This window comes from Notechis scutatus, chromosome 2 (genome assembly GCF_049901735.1).
Source record: "Notechis scutatus isolate UNSWTSFEM ecotype Mainland chromosome 2, rNotScu1.2, whole genome shotgun sequence".
NCBI lineage: Eukaryota > Metazoa > Chordata > Lepidosauria > Squamata > Elapidae > Notechis > Notechis scutatus.
In genome coordinates this window covers 160,219,013-160,237,408 of record NC_142010.1, presented here as the reverse complement: position 1 = coordinate 160,237,408, position 18,396 = coordinate 160,219,013, and the positions used below count along the sequence as shown (strand labels likewise).

General features: G+C 40.9%; 1 protein-coding gene across 7 annotated transcripts in view; it reads right to left on the bottom strand.

Moving 5' to 3' along the window:
* SLC44A2 (solute carrier family 44 member 2 (CTL2 blood group)) overlaps positions 1 to 18,396 on the bottom strand; it is a 222,631-nt gene that overhangs the window by 93,498 nt on the left and 110,737 nt on the right. For all 7 annotated transcript variants that reach the window (XR_015747901.1, XM_087957087.1, XM_087957086.1 and 4 more), the window contains exons 2-5: positions 11,838 to 11,886; positions 9,426 to 9,499; positions 7,843 to 7,927; positions 4,072 to 4,156 (exon numbers count right to left, since the gene is read on the bottom strand). Coding sequence is in view for 6 of the 7 variants with exons in the window: in XM_087957087.1 (XP_087813213.1) it covers positions 4,072 to 4,156; positions 7,843 to 7,927; positions 9,426 to 9,499; positions 11,838 to 11,886 (293 nt within the window). In the remaining variant the exon portion in view is untranslated. The remainder of the gene's footprint in view (positions 1 to 4,071; positions 4,157 to 7,842; positions 7,928 to 9,425; positions 9,500 to 11,837; positions 11,887 to 18,396) is intronic.

Below are 18,396 nucleotides of genomic sequence, written 5' to 3'. Positions count from 1 at the left end.
CGATCGAGTGGAGCCGCTACAATAGCGGCGCGAAAAGCGGCAGGAAAGGAGCCGAATTGGAAGGGGGAGGATTGGCGCCGGAGCGCGAAAGCCGCCCGCTCCCTATCCCCCCTGGGGGCGAAGAACGCGCTCCCCTGCTATAGCCACCCCAATTGCGCAGAGGCTAAGGAGAACCGAAACGCAAGGCAAACCTGAAGTGAAATTTTTTTTCTTTTCTATAGCTATTAAAAAGGAACTTGAATCAGCCAAAGAGTGGAGAAATGCACAGCCTAATCTCACGAAGGCTGAGCGTAAACTGGGGATTGCAAGGCAGCCACGTGGTGAAGGGCGGAGCAATCCTCAGTAATTAAGCTCAGCCTACAACGACGCAGACTGAAGCACCTCCCACTCTCTGGATGATCCGAACGGCTCCCAGGAGAACAGGGGTATTTTAGAAGACATTATATACGGGAGTCTCTGTGGTTAAACTGGGAGAAGGTTAAAAGACAATGTTATCTGAAAATTCCAGTCTGGTTATCGACTATTGAAGCATTCTCGTATCCTATAACATACAAAAAGGAACAAACAGTTAGATATGGTGAAATACTGAATGAAAAGGGTGAACTTAAATCAATGCAAAAGCTAGAGGAACAAGGGATAAAGATGAATTGGTCTTCATATGCGCAAATACATTCAAGGTATGATAAAGATTCTAAGTCAGAAGGTTTCTATGATAAATTGATTGACTTAGATAAGATTTAGACAGGTACTGATGAAAAGGTGATTAAAAAATTGTATGGATATCTATTAGAAATTAAACTAGAAGAAGAACAAGTTAAAGAAACTATGATTGCTTGGGGGAAGAATTTTGGATATGGGATTGATTTAGAGAAATGGCAAAAATTGTGGTCTCAAAATTATAAAATGACAATGTCAACAGCATATAAAGAAAATTTGTATAAGATGTTTTACAGGTGGCATTTTCCCCCAACAAGAATAGCAAGAATGTTCAAGAACAAATCTGAAAAATGTTGGAAATGTCAGCAGGTACCTGGCTCATATTACCATATGTGGTGGACTTGTGCAGATGCCAAAAAATATTGGACTAAAATCCACATGTGGTTGGAAAAAATGATGAAAAAACATATAGACTTGAAACCAGAGATATTTTTATTGGGAATTTTACCTGAAATATATAGTAAAGACTTGAAATATCTGATTGTAAATGTATTAACAGCGGCTAGGATTGTATTTGCTAAAAACTGGAAAAATGAGAAGATACCATCACAGGAGGAAATCATTAAGAAAATATTGGAATGTGCTGAAATGAGTAGATTGACATTTGAAATTAGAGAACAAGAGGATAAACAATTTTATAAAATTTGGCATCTTTTCTATCAATGGTTAGATAACAAAGTACAGTAATGAATTATGTAGATTTTTAGAAAATACTACCCTGTTTCTCCAACAATACAGCCTTCCCCAATAGGAAGTCCCAGCTTGTTTTATAGGCATGAAATGAAATTAAGCCCCTCCCCCCAAATTAAGGCCTATATTAAAACATGCGAAATGGGGGGAATGGTGGGGGGGGCTTGCCATTAGGAAGTACTTTTGTTGCACACCCGGATATGGTGCTGCCTGCGTTGACCCCGATATGAAGTGCCCCACCAATGCCGAGGTCAACATCCAAGCCATCACTGCCCGCCCCAAGATGCAAGGGGGGGAAAATTAAGTCACCCCCAAAAAGACGGCCTAGCCATTTTTTCGGGGCTCAAAAAAAAAAATAAGACCCGGCCTTATTATATGAGAAACACGGTAAATATATAAAGATGTACTTCTTTCTTATTATAATTACAAAATGATTTTAGGATAGATTTGGGATGATAATATGAACAATACAATAAATTAAGTAAATTATGGTTATCTTGTAAAACATAAATGAATAAAAGTATAGTCAAATGATTGATTAATAATGATACTAAGGTATTTAGTTTTTGATTTACAATATGAAATTATATGTAATGTAATTGTAATTGAAGACTACAAAATGGAAGCACACAAGAATTCGTAAACCAACCGGCACACTGTATGTACATCTATGGAAGACAGCTTGATGTTTTTATGTTTTGTCTGTTTATGTTTGTTTTTAAAAACCAATAATTTTTTTAAAAAAATTATAACTTAATAAAACAACTGTACTATTATATGATGAATACTATTTTATTTGTAATAAATAAGTTGTAAAATGTGATTAGAAAGTGGCTATTTTTAAAATGGCAAAGTTAAAAATCAGAAAGGGGATAAATATTAAATTGGTGAATTATTAGAATTATATAAGTCTGTTAAATACCACAAATATCATTAATATTTTATTTGCAGCTAAAAGAATATGGAGATTGACATGAAAATAAGATATTGAAATGGTGAATAATCAAATAATGAAGATTACAATTTAACAAAATATGTGTATTAATATTAAAATTGTTAACTGTATTAAATATGAAGAATATTGTCATATTTGTTTTAAAATGTAAGACACTCTGGTGCCACACTGTTCACACAATGATATCTTTGTAAAAAACAAGAAAAATTAAAAAAAATTAAAAAACTGAATGCAGTATTCTAGAACTCCTGCTTGGGCAGGGGGCGGGGGGTTGGACTAGATGACCTACAAGGTCCCTTTCCAACTGTTAATCTGTAATTTGGAGCAGTCTCTCTCTGTCAGCTTTATAAAATAGACCAGATTAAGAAATAGATGCCATATAGATCTAAAAATACTCTAATAAAACAGCTACCATGTTTCTCACATAATAAGGCCAGGCCTTTTTTTTTTTTGACCCCCGAAAAAACAGCTAGGCCGTCTTTTCGGGGGTGACTTAATTCCCCCCCCCCTGCATCCTCAGGTGGGCGGGCGGTGACAGCTTGGATGTTCGGGAGACCTTCCGCCACCGTTGTTTTCCCTTCTCCCTTGTTGCCGCAGCGATGAGCGGAGGTTTTTAAAATAATTCGCTTTACCTTCGAAGGCAAAGGGAAGGCGGCGACAGGAGTGCCTGAAGTGCCTCAGGGCTCCGGTTGCAGGGAGGAGCCCTGACTGGCCGCACGTGGCTGCGCCAAACGCTGCGGCGTTGCTCTAACGCCACGGCAGCAAGGGAGAAGGGAAAGCAACGGTGTAAAGTGCCCCACCAACGCAGGCAGCGCCATATCCGGGCATGCAACAAAGTACTTCCTAACGGCAAGCCCCCCCACCATTCCCCCCCCATTTCGCATGTTTAATATGGGCCTTAATTTGGGGGAGGGGCTTAATTTGATTTTATGCCAATAAATCATGCTGGGGCTTCCTATTGGTGGAGGCCGTATTGTTGGAGAAACACGGTATCTTCCAAATCTGAATATGCTTTCCTCCTTCACTTTGTGTGAATTAGGGACAGACCTACCTGAGGCTTTTTGTTAAATCTGTTTCTTGGATTGGGTTCAAGCTGCATTTGTCTGATTATTGGATCTTCCTACTGTCTTTCAAAGCCATTCCTTATTCCTTCTACACTCTCTCCCACTCCCTCAGATTAAGCTATTTTACAAAGTTGTTCCTAGGGAGTACAATTGAGGGAAATAATATTTTTGTTTTTAGAAGCAATCTAATAAGTCAATAAACAAATCAATAAACAAAAGTTTAATAAACTGAAAGTCTGATAAACTATTGGTGAAGAAGCTCTGTGACAGCAAATCTCAGCTTCTGAATTCTTATGAAACTACTTGAAGCAAAATCAAACATGCTTTTCCCATCAATAAGCACCAATTATTCCTACAGGCTGGAGGATATTGCAACTATGTTTCCTCATACCAGAAAAGTCTACAACGCTGTTATTCTCTGGTAATCTTCCATCTAAGTATTAACCAGGTCCAATTCAGTTTAGCTTCTCAGCCTAGGCAAGATTGACGGTGAATCCCTGAGACATATTCCAAAAATCAAACAGCAATATCAAAATCTATGTATTTGCCTGTTCATGAATCTATTCCAAACAAAGCGATACAACACTCTTCTAGTTTGACACCCTTGGAGAACGTATTAAGGATGAAATTCAGAGAAAACCTCACCTGTGTAGTAGGACACTGAAATTCCAGCAACACCAAAGGGCTAGCACATTTCAGGATGTTGAAGTAGAACAAGTAAGGCTTCTGCCTGAAAAAAGAACAAAATATTACAAACTGTTATTCTATTCGTTCTTTAATAAGTGATACCATATGATATACAAAGCTTCAAAAATATGGAAGGTGCTTCCTCTAATCCTTTGGAAAAGGCTGGATATCACTTCTAAATGAAGTCAGTATCAAGCATTTTTCTTGCTTTTACCAGGGCTAATCCTCCTAATAGATTTGAATTATAATGTATTCTTTTAATTGTATTATTATTACCAGTGTGGTAGTTTACATTATTGTCATAAACCTCCTTGTCTGCTTGCATGAATGAAAAAGCAAGCTATAAATGAAGTATATCTTCAAAATGAGAGACCTAAGTATAGCCCTATTTTCATACGATTCTGTATGAACTTTGATATAGAAGCTTAATGCAATTAAGCCAAAACCCAAAACCCAACTATTTTAAGAAACTGCCTTGAAATTTAGGCTATAAGCGGGAAGCATTCTTTTTCCTACTGTGGTCTCTTTATTGATTTCTAATATCTCTTTTAGTACCAAGGGGGTGGGTGAAAAGGTGAGTTATAGCAGAGGGAGAACAGAATACAAGATGCAAACTTATCTCCTTTCTTAGACAATTGGCTTTATGAGCAAAGCCTGTTATAAATTTCCTGTAGAAGTTAGCAAAACCTAGGAAAGAATTGGATATACATTGGAAGCATTGGCTGTGTGAGGGATTTGCCAGTCTAGGACAGCTAGGACTTTCTGGGTGTCCATCTGGAAGACTTTTGTGGAAATATGATAACCCAAGAAGTCTAGTTGTTGCAGATTGAAGGCACATTTTTCAGAGGTGGTATTCAGCCGGTTCAGACCGATTCAAGCAAACAAGTATCTGAAATTTTAACTAGTTCAGAGAACCAGCAAATCTCTGGCTGGCCTCGCCCCTGCCCGTCCAATCGCCGCTCAGCCCCACCCGCCTGCCCACCACTCACCCTGCCCAGTCACTCCTTAACTTGCCTGCTAACCCACCATTGCTAGCCTGCCTTCGCCCGCCATTGCTGCCTGCCTTCTGCTGCGGCCCTGATCTCCCTGGTTGAGTGAGCTTGCAAGCAAGCCCTGGTCGAGTTGACTCCTGGGCCAGCCTAGGCCGCCGCAAGCCCCGGTCGAGTCGACTCCCAGCCCAACCTACATGCCTCCGCTGCTGCCACTGCAAGCCCTGGTCGAGTGCCAACTCCTGGGCCGGCCTAGACTGCTGCCTCGGGGTGGACATGGTGACGCTTGGTTGCCTTTCAGACCTGGCTCTCGCCATCCTTCCACCCGTATCCCACTCACCCTCTGGCTCTGGCCTTCCCTGGGGCCTCTGCCCACATGCTACCTGCTTGCCCTCCACCTTGCTCACGTTCTGAAGTGGGGAGGAGACACTTTTGGTGCGGAGGAGACACTTTTTGCGAGAAGCCTCCAGCTGTCAGTAGTTTTCAGTGCAAGAAGCCTCCAGCTGCCTCTTTTTTGGCGTGAGAAGCCTGCAGCTGCCACTTCTTTTTCAGTGCAAGAAGCCTGCAGCTGCTTCTGCCGGCTCGATTTCAGCAGGCAAAGAGGTGGCAGCTGGAGCAATGGTGGTATTCAAATAAAGTTGCCACCGGTTTGGTGAGCGTGCTTTGTGTTTGTGCCACACACTTTGTGTGCATGCGCGCACCAAACGCACACTTTGCGCAGGTGCAGAGGCATTCTAACTCACCTCCTGCTGGTCACTGCAGCGCTATTCTGCAGCGAGGCTGGTCGCTGCAGCGCTATTCTGCATCACGCAAAGCAGCTGCTCTTCGAATTCTGGCCATAAAAGTGAGTATGGGAGCCCAGGCAGGTGGCTGGGCCAAACACAGAGCAACGGAGAGAACCGGTTCGGTCTCCACTGCTCATTGCTGCTACTGGCTCTCCAGAACTGGGCAGAACTGGTCAAATACCACCACCGAGCTGGAGGCTTCTTGTGCTGAAAAAGAGGCGGTGGCTGCAGGCTTCTTGCACCAAAACAGAGGCCTGAAGTCCTGTCATCACTGTCGCCCCCACCACTTGCTTTCTGCCATGGTGAAGGGGGCAAGATGCAGGCTGACGGGGAGCCCAGCAGCTCTCAGCCCTGGCTTGCCTTCCTCGGCAGCCAGCCACTGGAGGAAGATAAGGTCGTGGCCACAGATTATGTAGGGGAGAAAGGAGATTAAGGGCCAGGCCAGGGCCTCTGAAGGAGGGGGAAATGGGCGAAACATCGCACTTAAGGGAGAGCGGGTGGCGAGCAGGTGGCGGCTCCGGGGCAAGGCTGGAGCTGGGGAATACACATTCCCTGACCCAGCCGAGGCAGCTGGCAGTTCCAGTGCCTCAGGGAATAGTGTGTGTCCCTGAGACCCCGGCTCCCGACCCAAGGCGAAGAGTCAGTGGGTGGCATGAATTGCTTACCTTTGGTGAGCTGAGGTGACCGGGCATCAACAAGGCAACTGGTGAGGCAATTAGCTGGGCCATGTGGTGAAGGCAATATATATAGGGCGGGGGTGGGTGGGGCGAGCATCGAGCAGCCGGAAAAGATGAGCGAGCATCTTGCATCGAGCATCCAGAAGGGCCGAGTGAGCAGCAACCGGGCGACCGGGTTGGGGGCGTCCAGAAGTTGCTACCGGTTTGGTGACCCACGCCAAATTCTTGCTACTGGTTCGCCCGATCCGGTGTGAACTGGCTGAATATCAACTCTGGTTGCCAGCCTGTTCTTCGCGCCAGCTGCATGTGCACATCCCATTGCTTGCCGGTGCCGCTTATGGCCAGACCTGGCCAGGAGAGTCAGGACAGGTCACAGGAGCTGCCTTCCGAGCAGCTCCGCTGTGAAGGGAGGCAGAAAAGTTCAGCCAAGTCTTGTCCTCCTTCTCAGACGTACACACAGTGTGTGCACACATCTCATGGCGCTGGGACCTTCTGCGAGGAGATGATGTGTGGGCGAGTCCCTTCTGGCACCATGAGATGTGTGCCTGTTTGCTCTGTGTATATAGGCCGAGAAGGAGGAGAGAAGCAGCCAGGTTGAATGCTAGAAGACTTAGTGAACTTTTCTGTCGGTTATGTGGGCGTGGCTTGGTGGGTGTGGCTTGGTGGGGATCATGTGATTGAGTGGACGTGGCCAACTCAATGTCACTCACAGCAAGGTGATGCTGAATTGGCCATGCCCACTCAGTCAAATGACCCCCCCACCAAGTCACGCCCACAGAACCAGTATTAACAAAATTTGATTGCTACCACTGACATTTTTCTGGCTTGGCAAAGAGATTATTAGATTGTTAAGATAGTTATCTCTTAGTCTCGGGAGGACTGTGCACAATTTGGAAAACTGTTTTACAAAATGATTGTAATATGTTATCATGAAATCTTCATAAAACATTCACCTGCCCCCAAGATGTTGAATGCAAAATTACAATGGAAGTGCTGAAATATAACCACCATTAAGTGGGGGCTTCAAATGTATTTTAGCCTTTGTTTGGTTGGATATGTTTAGTGCCATGTTCGTTCAAATCATCCTATTCCAACTCGTCTGGAACCTGGCCACCCAGTCACATATCAGAAAGGGATAACATCAACGCTCAATTATTTGACTGTTTTAAACTTAGAGTAATAAGACCTTCAAAAGATGAGATCCTCAAAAACTACCAGAAGCCTTTTAGATTCACCAATCTCTTGCAGAAAACTAGAGAATTTCTCCTTGATACTTACTCATTGGATGTGCCCTTTTGCCCACAGAATTGACCACGACTATCTGTTGGATAAATCACCTTGCGAGGGTCTCCTTGTGTCCATGCTGGAAAGAACATTTAATTAAATTCAATTAATTTAAATAATTTATTTTAGGCATTGCCCAATTCCAAAATACAAGTAGTCCTCAAGTTATAAATGAAATCGAGCCTGCCCATTCCATTTGTAACCTGAGGATTCATGGGAGTGAATCTCATACCTTGAATGGGATCACTCCCTTTCGCTCACACATTTGCTAACCGAATGTGAGTCTTGTTAAGTGCACATGAGGTATTTCAGGGTGGGGAAGGCTATGTGGGACCTAGAGATGGAACAGACCACCTGCCTAAGAGCACCCAAGGCCTACTCAACCCACTAAAATACCTCATGCTCCCCATAATTGCTTCCCCTCACCCACACAACCTGCTGCACCAGATAACTTACTTTGTGAAGATCTACCAAGCTATCTCCTCTCCAGCCTCTCAGCCACATATACCCCTCCAATGCTCTGTTCGAGCCTCCACGGGCCTCCCTGTGCACACTGAAATGGAGCTTCCAAGGGGCAGATCCATTTCATCCTGCAACATGCCTGGAGAGGCCCATGGAGGCCTGAATGGAGCTTCCAAAGGATGGATCCGCCCCTCAGAAGCTCCGTTTTGGCATACAACAAACCGGGAGAAGCCTGCAGAAGCCCCAACGGAGCATCAGAGGGTTGGATCTGCCCCCTCAGAAGCTCCATTTTGACCTGCAATGTGCAGGACGAATGTTGCAGAGCCTTTGCAGTTGTTTGTAATTGCAAACAACTGCCATGATGCTACAAGATTCATAGTTTCGGGACTTGTTCATAAAGACTAGGGGGCGCTTATTGTGTAACTTTGAATGTTCACTAAGGGAATGCTCATAACCTGGGGATTATCTGTAACTTTTCTCCAGATCTTAAAGCATCATAGAGCTTCTAAGCAATTACTATAAGCTTTTAACATAACCTTTTATTCATGTCTATATTTTATTTTGGCACCAGGGACCGCTTTTGTGGAAGACAATTTTCCCATGTATATGGGGAGGGGGAGAGCATGCAACCTAGACCTCTTGTATGCATAGTTTATAGTATGGTTCACATTCCTATGAGAATCTAATGCCTGATGATCTGAGGTGATAGCTGGAGAAACTTTGCTTGCTCACCCACTGCTCATTTCCAGCTGTGTGGTCTGGCCGTGGACTCCTGTCTTAATTCATTTAAATATTGTTGAAATGAAATCAAATGTATCTGTGTCCCAACATCAGCCAATCGTTTAGAATGTAGCCCTCAACATTCCTCTCAAAGATCAAGTATAAAATTTGCTACAAAAGGGTCAAATCCTTGGTGCAGCAGACATTAGCAATAGGATTAAAGAGCAAACCATTATTTAAGATTTGATACCATTAGTTGAATCCTACTTATTTACTTATGATATACCTTCTTGGCTGTCATAATTCTCCTTCTCTATCTAACTTTGATATTCAACTTTCAGCAGCAAAAATAATATCTCAAGGCAGAAAAAAATAATAAATAGTAGAATACGTACCCACAATACCCACTGCAACATAGCCCCCAATTGCAACCAGCAGCAGGATACAGCAGATGATATCTGTGCAGCCCCTGGAAGAGGAAATAAGGTAAGTGAGAATAAGTAACAATATACTTGTCTCTGGCACACAGTAGTGATTATTAGTTGATAGTTTGAATCAACATGTCATCAAATTCAGACTTGCAATAAAAAAAAATCTTGAAAATCCTCCAATCAAATGACAAATAAACTATAGCCCATCTCAAGAATAAGGGACAAGCAAATATAACCAACACATTCCTCCTTTGCCCTGTAGTGAAGGTGGGGAGTGGACATTAACTTCTCATAAATAGTAAACTACTACCTCTAGTTTTTAGAGATGTATATAGGCACACTATGATGCTGATCACTACTACAATGATTCAGAGAAGATGGTACGTTAAACCCAAGCCTGCTAATCCTACACACGAAGATGTTGATAGGAAACAAAGCAATCCAGATCTAAGATCAAATAACCTTATTGGGCTTACAGAATTACAGAATAACAGAATGGGAGGAGACCTTGGTGGTCTTCTAGTCCAATCCTCTGCTCAAGCACAAGACCCCATACCATTCCAGACAAATGGATGTCCAATCTCTTCCTAAAAACCTCCTGTAGATGGAGTACTCACAATTTCTGGAGGCAAGCCATTCTACTGATTAACTGCTCTCATTGTCAGGAAATTTCTCATTAATTCTAGGTAGCTCTCTCTTTAATAGTCTTCCACCTGTTGCTTCTTATCCTGCCTTCAGGTGCTTTGGAAAATCGGCTGATCCCCTCCTTTTTGTGACAGCCCCTCAAATATTGGAAGACTGCTATCATGATATATATCTTTATGAAAACTATCTTGTGGTTCCTTCATTTAAAAAGAACTATTTCAGTATGAAATATAAAGGATTCATCCACCCACTCTGCTTATTATGACACACAACTTACCATTTCATGAGATATCTTTAAAACAAAGCTTCCAACCTGTAGGCCTCCCACTGCTAGGGCAGGCTAAAGAAAAGCTAATCTAAGGTATTCTAGTATAAAAATAGTGCTTTGCCTGAAGTTAGGGATGTTTGAATTTCAGTCAGAAAAAACAACAATCACTCAGAGAGGTGTTGGATGGTTATTTTAATTTTTGTTTGTAAACTACTATAAATCTGAATTATGCTGGCAACATTTAACATTTAAACTAACAGATAAATACATATTATCAGAGAATAAGAGCAATCTCCATTCAATATCCAGTCATGAGTTAGCATGATAATTGGTTAAGAACCCACAAAACAATTTTGTCTGATTCTCTGAAGCTAATGTGGCCCCATAAAAATAAAATATTGGCTGATAAAATTATTTATGAATTGTTATAAGATACAAATTGAAATGTGAACCTCTGATCCAGGGGTGGGATTCAATTTTTTTAACAACCAGTTCTGTGGGCGTTGCTAGGTGGGTGTGGCCATGTGACTGGGTGGGCATGGCTTCTTTTTCTGCCACCTGGGCATCAGGGAAGCCTCCTGGGGGGGGTGTCAATTTTGCTCTCAGAAGGCTTCCCTGGGACCCAGGAAGGCAAAAAACGGAGTGCGGGGTGGGGGGTGCACAGCACCCCGTGCTCTGTTTTTGGGCCCCCTAGGCCTCAGGAAGCCTTCGGTGGGGGGTGTTTTTGCTCCCAGAAGGATTTCCTGGGGCCCAGGAAGGCAAAAATGGAGCACAGGGGGCAGTTCTCCCCCACATGCCCCTTGTTGCCTCCTGGGCCTCAGGGAAGCCTCCTGGGTGAAGCAGTAAGACAGCAAGGGGGATCCCGGCACAGCTGATCATTGGAAAAGCTGATCATTGGGAGGGGGGGAAAAAAGAAATACCTTAAGGAGTGACTGGGCAGGGAGAACGCAGTCAGCGATGTTGGGCATGCACGCGATGTTGCGCATGCGCAATAATAACTGGGTGGCAGGCGGATAGGGCCAGCCAGGGGCACGATTTGCCGGTTCTCCGAACTGAGCAGAATCATAACAACCGGTTCTATAGAACCAGTCCGAACCATAAAATCCCAGCCCTGCTCTAATCATGTGTGAGTAATGTCAGTAAAATTATATTATCATCCTTGTATTATAATTAAATAATACTATATTTGGAAAACAAACTATGTCCACGCATAAAGCAAGGAGTGAAACTAGAAAAAAAAAAGAATTTTAGCTATTAACCCCAACCCATGCATTCCAAAGAAATGATCAAGACCTCTAAGCTCTTGGATTTTCAACAGTCATCTTTTCATTACTTCCCAAAGAGAATCAACAGGTGGCAATAAATGGTCACTCTAGATATAGTGTACTAAAAAACAACAGTAAAAACAAAAAAATAACAAAGCCATACTACTCTCAATCCTTTTATCAACAAGGTCGTCTTACCTGTCATAAATGGGGCCTTTGAAAGTTGGGTCATATTTATGTGGTGTCCCTAAAAAATGAGATTGTTGAGTTAGACAATTTATATAACTCAAGAATATGTAAACTGGGTATTATATTGCCATTATTCCAATAAGATAAATATCACTGAGCAAATTCTTTGTCAGGGTTCAATAATGGCATAACAATTCTCAGCTTAATTTGTAGAAATTCTCTACACAGAAGCACAGGAATGCAGAAAATATACCCAGGCAGGAGGCGTGGGATGAGAGAGTATGAAAAAGGATGGTGATAGTGAGGTACTGTAATAGAAAATCAGGATTTGAAGTATCACTGTGTATAAGTTTGTATATTTTTTCTATTTGATCATAGGATGTCATCTGTTCCAATATAACAAAAGGTTCCCATTCCTAACATGTTTATCCAAATCTCTGGAAAATTTCTACTAACTTTGTGCTGGTCTTGGGAGAGGGATAATCTTGATAGATTGTGTCTTCTATTTTTCTCCTTTGAAATATACTAACAGGAAGTGAAGGGCAAAGTTATGATCACTTTATTTAAAGTTTACAATATAAGAGTTTTTTTCTCAAAATTGCCTGCAAAAAAGCAAGTACAGAAGCATCATTTGTGCAATTTGAGCACAGGATTATTACTTTCCCCATCCCATGATTGATAAATACTGTAACTGAGGAACCTACACTTTAAGAGTTATACAAGTCATTGTATAACTTTAAAGCTGCCAAGATATAACCAGAACTCTAATCAATTTTAGTCTCCAGCATATTTTGACAAATTACCTGAAAATTGAAAAGTTTGAGTTCCCATATCTATAATTATTCTGTACGTTTTAGTAGAATCATAATACTAAAGATGAGAATTACTTCTGTTGCCAAAATGTGTACTTATTCATGTCCATTACAAACTTTTCCTTCTGTCATGCTGCTTTCTTTGCCTCTACAAAAAGCAATTTTGCCATTCTTCACCAACGATGCCTTTCAAAAGTGCTGAAATATAAACTGTAATCAACCCCAGACATTGCAATCAATAGGTCTCTTTCCTTCTTCATTTCAAATCCATTTTTTCCTGTATATTTCATTTATCCATGCTCAAAGTCTGATTTCCAGAGAATAGCAAGGAAAGATAAGAAGGACTTCATAAATGAACAAAGCAAAGAAATGGGAAAACAACAGAATGGCAAAGATTAGAGAAAACTGGAGATATCAAAGGAATGCTTTGTGCAAAGTTGTGCATGGACAAAAATTGTAGAGACTTGTGGGAAGCATCCCCCTCCCCAGAATAATCAAGTATTTTGGGAAATATTAAAAAATATTGTATTTCCCTAAAGAAGAAATGGAGAAATATGTTTTAGATTTAGAGGCAGAAAGCAGCCCCCAGTCTTTCTTAAAAGTCCACAGCAGATGCCACTTAAGGAGATTTATTGAAAGAGGAAGCCACATGGCTCCATTCATAAGCAAAGCAAATACTACAGGCAGAAATCCATTGAAGACAGGATATTTCCTTGCAGCAAAGTTTGACAGCTAACAAAAACAGAATTGTAGGATAAGGATAAGGACAAGCAGCCCCTCACCCAAGATCCAACACTGGACAAAAGTCATTAGCCACAATAGGAATTGCCTTTTTGAAACACAAAGCCCATATTGCACAAATCCCAAACTTCGAAGTTACAGAAACTATAAAGATCCATCCACTCATTCAGCCAGTTGGTCAGCTGTCCCAGAATCACATCTGGTTGGTGGTCCTGCTTCATCAATAAACTTTCTTTCCAATCAGCCTCCATGTTGCGTCTTTCTCCCAGGTTGGAACTGAACTAGATGAATTTTCCTTCCAACAGACTTAATAGGAGCAGAAGAGATTAAGATGATATGGCAAGCATACACAGAAGAACTATACCAAAAAGGTCTTAATGTCCCTAATAACTACAATGGTGAGATTGCTGAGTTCAAGCCAGACATCCTGGAGTGTGAAGTCAAGTAGGCCTTAGGAAGCATTACCAACAACAAAGCAATCGGAGGTGACCATATTCCAACTGACCTATTTAAAATGCTAAAAGATGATGCTATTAAAGTGCTGCACTCAAAATGCCAGCAAATTTGGACAACTCAACAATGGTCAAAGAACTGGAAAATGTCAGTTTATGTTCCAATCCCAAAGAAGGGCAATGCCAAAGAATGTTCAAATTACCGTACAATTGAATTAATTTCACATCCTAGCAAGGTTATTCTCAAAATCCTACAAGCTAGGCTTTAGCAATATGTAAACCAAGAACTACAAGCTGGGTTTTAAAGAGGCAGAGGAACTAGAGATTAAATTGCCAACATTTGTGGGATTATGGAGAAAGCAAGGGAACTCTAGAAAACATCTACTTCTGCTTCATTGACTATCCTAAAGACTTTGATTGTGTAGATTACAACAAACTGGCAAGTTCTTAAAGAGATGGGACTTCCAGACTACTCTACCTGTCTTCCGAGAAACTGCATGCACGCCAAGGAGCAACAATTAGAACTGAACATTCAACAATTAGAACTGAACATTTAACAACATATTGGTTCAAAATAGGGTTAGGAGCGCAACAGGGCCGTATATTGTTGTCCTGCTTATTTAACTTTTAGGCTGAGTACATCATACAAAATGCTGAACTGGATAAATCACAAACTGGAATTAAGATTGCCAGGAGAATCATCAATAACCTCAGAAGATAGCACCATAATGACAGAAAGTGAAGGGGAGCTTAAAGAGCCTATTGATGAGGGTTTCAACCAAATGCCTAGAGAAATGCCTAGAGAAAATAAACCAAACATCGCTTCAATATTTGGTAAAACAAAAAGCTCTTTTTTATTCCTTCCTCCGCAAGGGCTAAAAGAAAATAGTTAAGCAAATAAAGTCGGCTCTAATCCAAGTTTCACGGAACCCGACATTTATAATGATTTCCCCTTATTACCCCCTATTACTCCTGATTACCCTTATTACCGATGATTACCCTTACTACTCATGATTACTCATCGTAATGCAATCACATCTATCATGTTTACTTCGCATATTTGAACCAAACAGCGTTTTCAATACACCGCACGTGTTTATTATACAAAGTCTTTGCTGATGGAGGGAATCACCATTCTTCGGGTCGACTGGGCTTCGTTTCAAACGTGTGTATTGCGTAGTTGTGACAGGCATCCCCCTCTACCAGGAACCAGTCTATAAATCACAACTTATTTTTCTACTTGTGGTCCAGGTTTCTCTGGATATTTTACATGAAATTACCTTATCAGTCTGTTTGCACATATATCTGATACTTTCACCCAGATTGCCTCTGTCTCAGGGTACCCCTTCCATCTCACTAAATATTGCAACACTTTTCTATGTATCCGGGAATCTAGGATTTTGTCAATTTCAGCATGTGTAGAATTTCTAGCTATTACAGATTCTTCAAGTTGAGGTAAATTAATGCGTTCTACAGGCTTCAATAAACTAGCATGAAACATAGGATGTATTTGGTGTAATCGTGGTGGTAGTTTAAGTTTTACAGTTACTGGGTTTATCACTTTTGTAATTTGGAAAGGTCCAATATATTTTGGTCCTAATTTCCTACTATTTAAGTGTAGTTTTATAAATTTAGTTGATAAATAAATATAATATCCTGGTATGAATGTTTTATGCTCTTTTCTTGTTGTTTGTATTCTAGTGCTGTTTTATTGAGAGTCTCTTTTACTTTATCCCAACTATCCTGTACTTTTTTCGATCGCATTTTGACACTTATAGGATGTTGATCATCACACTGTAAATCAGGGATTGGAACAAATTCTATCCCATTTACTATTTGGAATGGGCTATAGCCTGTGCTTTCATGTGTGGCATTGTTATATGCTACTTCAACAAATGGAAGTAAATCAGCCCATTCTCGCTGTTGATAAGAGATGTATGATCTCAAATATCTCTCAATCATTGCATTAGTCTTTCAGCAGCACCATTAGTGCTAGGATGGTATGCAAAGCTAAGACCTTGAGAGGATCCTAAAAGACGTACAAACGCTCTCCAAAATCGTCCCGTGAATTGCACACCCCTATCTGAAATTATTCTCCTGGGTGTGCCATGCAGTCGATATACATGTTTAATAAATAGGTTTGCTAACTTTGTTGCCGAAGGTAATCCTTTACATGGTATGAAGTGAACTTGTTTTGAAAACAAGTTTATGATAGTCCAGATAACCATTACTGCTGGGCAATTCTACAATAAAGTCCATGGCTATGTCTTGCCATGGCCAGTTGGGATCTGATACAGTTTGTAATAGCCCTAAAGGTTTTCCTACCCATGGTTTCGCAGTAGCGCAAACATGGCATTCTTTAATGTATTGTTCAATTTCTGATCTCATATGTGGCCACCAGAACTGCCGCCTTACCAAATGTAGTGTTTTCAAAAATCCAAAGTGTCCAGCCTGCCTAACATCATGACATTGGGATAATCTTTTTTCTATAGCTCGATGGAACATATATTTTATCCCCTCTCCAATACAACCCATCTTTATATAAGCGGTCAGTGCTATTGGTTTTTATCCATACATCCATTCTTGTAGCCTCTTGTAATTCCACAGAGATCATAGGTTGAATAACTTCGTCTCTACATGCATTGTATTGAGGTAGTCGAGATAGTGCAGAAAACCAAATTTAAGTTACCTACGCACATTTGGAGCTCCAGCATGGGTGCATATTCCCTCACAAGTAAGACTGAAAGGGCAACACAGAACTAATAAATTATTTTTTGTAGGTTACGAGGCCAACTATAGATATTTTAGATTCTGGGATCAAGGCACAGCTCATGTTTATTGTAGTGCTAGTGCTAAATTTCTTGAGCACGTTGGGTGGAATAAACTGGAACAGGAATCCAGAAATGATATTATTACTGACACCTAAATAGTCCCTAAAGATGAAATAAGTAAACCACGAATAGCCATTAAAGAGGAAGAACAGGCACAGGAGGAGGGAGAAGAACAGGAGCAGGTGGAAAAGGAAAGTCCACCAGTAAGCCCTGTATTACCAAGACGTTCAACCCGTGTAACACGACCACCTGATAGATATCAGGCTAGTGTTGTAAGCCAAGTGAATACAGTTCCAAATAACTATAATGAACTAAAACTGTATCCTGCTAAGGATCAGGCTGCTTGGCAGGAAGCAATGGATAAGGAACTGGAATCATTAAAAAAGTTGGAGGTATACAAAAATGTTAAATCTGGTAAACATGCCATAGGATGTAAATGGGTTTATAAACTTAAGACTAGTGTAGATGGGACTGTTACCCATAAAGCCAGGTTAGTAGCACAAGGGTTCAATCAGACAGCAAACGACTATGATGAGGTGTTTGCACCAAGTCTGAAGGCTACTTCATTTCGAGCAGCATTAGTGTGGGCAGCTAAGAGGAATACATTGTAAATCATTTAGATGCAGAGATGGCATATCTGCATGCACCGTTGCAACACACTATATATTTGAAGAAATCTTTAGGTATAAAAGATGATAATACAACTGATTGCTGGAGATTGAAAAAGAGTCTTTATGGCTTGAAGCAATCAGGATATGAGTGGAACCAGTGTATAGTTAAAGAATTAACTAAGATAGGTTTTGTAGCTGGCATGGCTGATCCATGGTTGTTTAAAAAGGAAAGTAATGGTGTAGTGTCATTGTTGCTATTGTTTACTGATGACATAGCATTAATCACCAAAACTGAACAAGAAGCTACTAAAATAATATCACCGTTAGAGAAGAAATTTAAGATAAAAAGATTAGGTGAAATTAAACAATATCTTGGCTTAAAGATAGATAGAACTAGGGGAGGATACAAGATCTCACAGGCAGATAAAATTAACCAATTAGTAAAGAATTTTAAAATGGAACTTTGTAAGCCGGCTAAAACACCGATGAGCCAGTTTAGCCATAGTGATGTTCAAAGTCCTGTTTTTGATAAGAACATTTATCAGTCCTTGATCGGTAGTTTATCTTATCTCAGTAATTGGTCAAGGCCAGATATAGCATAGAGTGTTAACCAATTAACAAGGTTTAATTCTGAGCCAACTGAAAGGCACTGGCAAGCTGCTAAGCGTGTGTTAAGGTATCTGAAACAAACAATGCATTATGCATTGTATTTGGAGCCCAAAGATGAACTAAGTCTAACTGCATATACCAGTGCAACTTTTGCTACAGACATAAATACACGTAAATCTATGTCAGGTACTGTAGTATTATTGGGAAAAGTATTGATTGGATGGAGGTCTATTTGAGAGAAACATCTAAGTTTGTCAACAATGGAGGCTGAATTCTCATGTTTATCTTTATTATGTACAGATTTAATTTGTTATAAGCAACTATTAATTGATATGGGAATTGATGTAACAGATTCTATTGTTGTTTATGAAGACAACCGATCAGCAATACAGATGGCTTCAAATATTGCTGTTAAGACAAGATCAAAACACACAGATTTAAGATATTTAAATGTGAGACAATGTGTACAAAGTAAGATGATTAAGCTGGAATACTGTATGTCAGAAAATAAC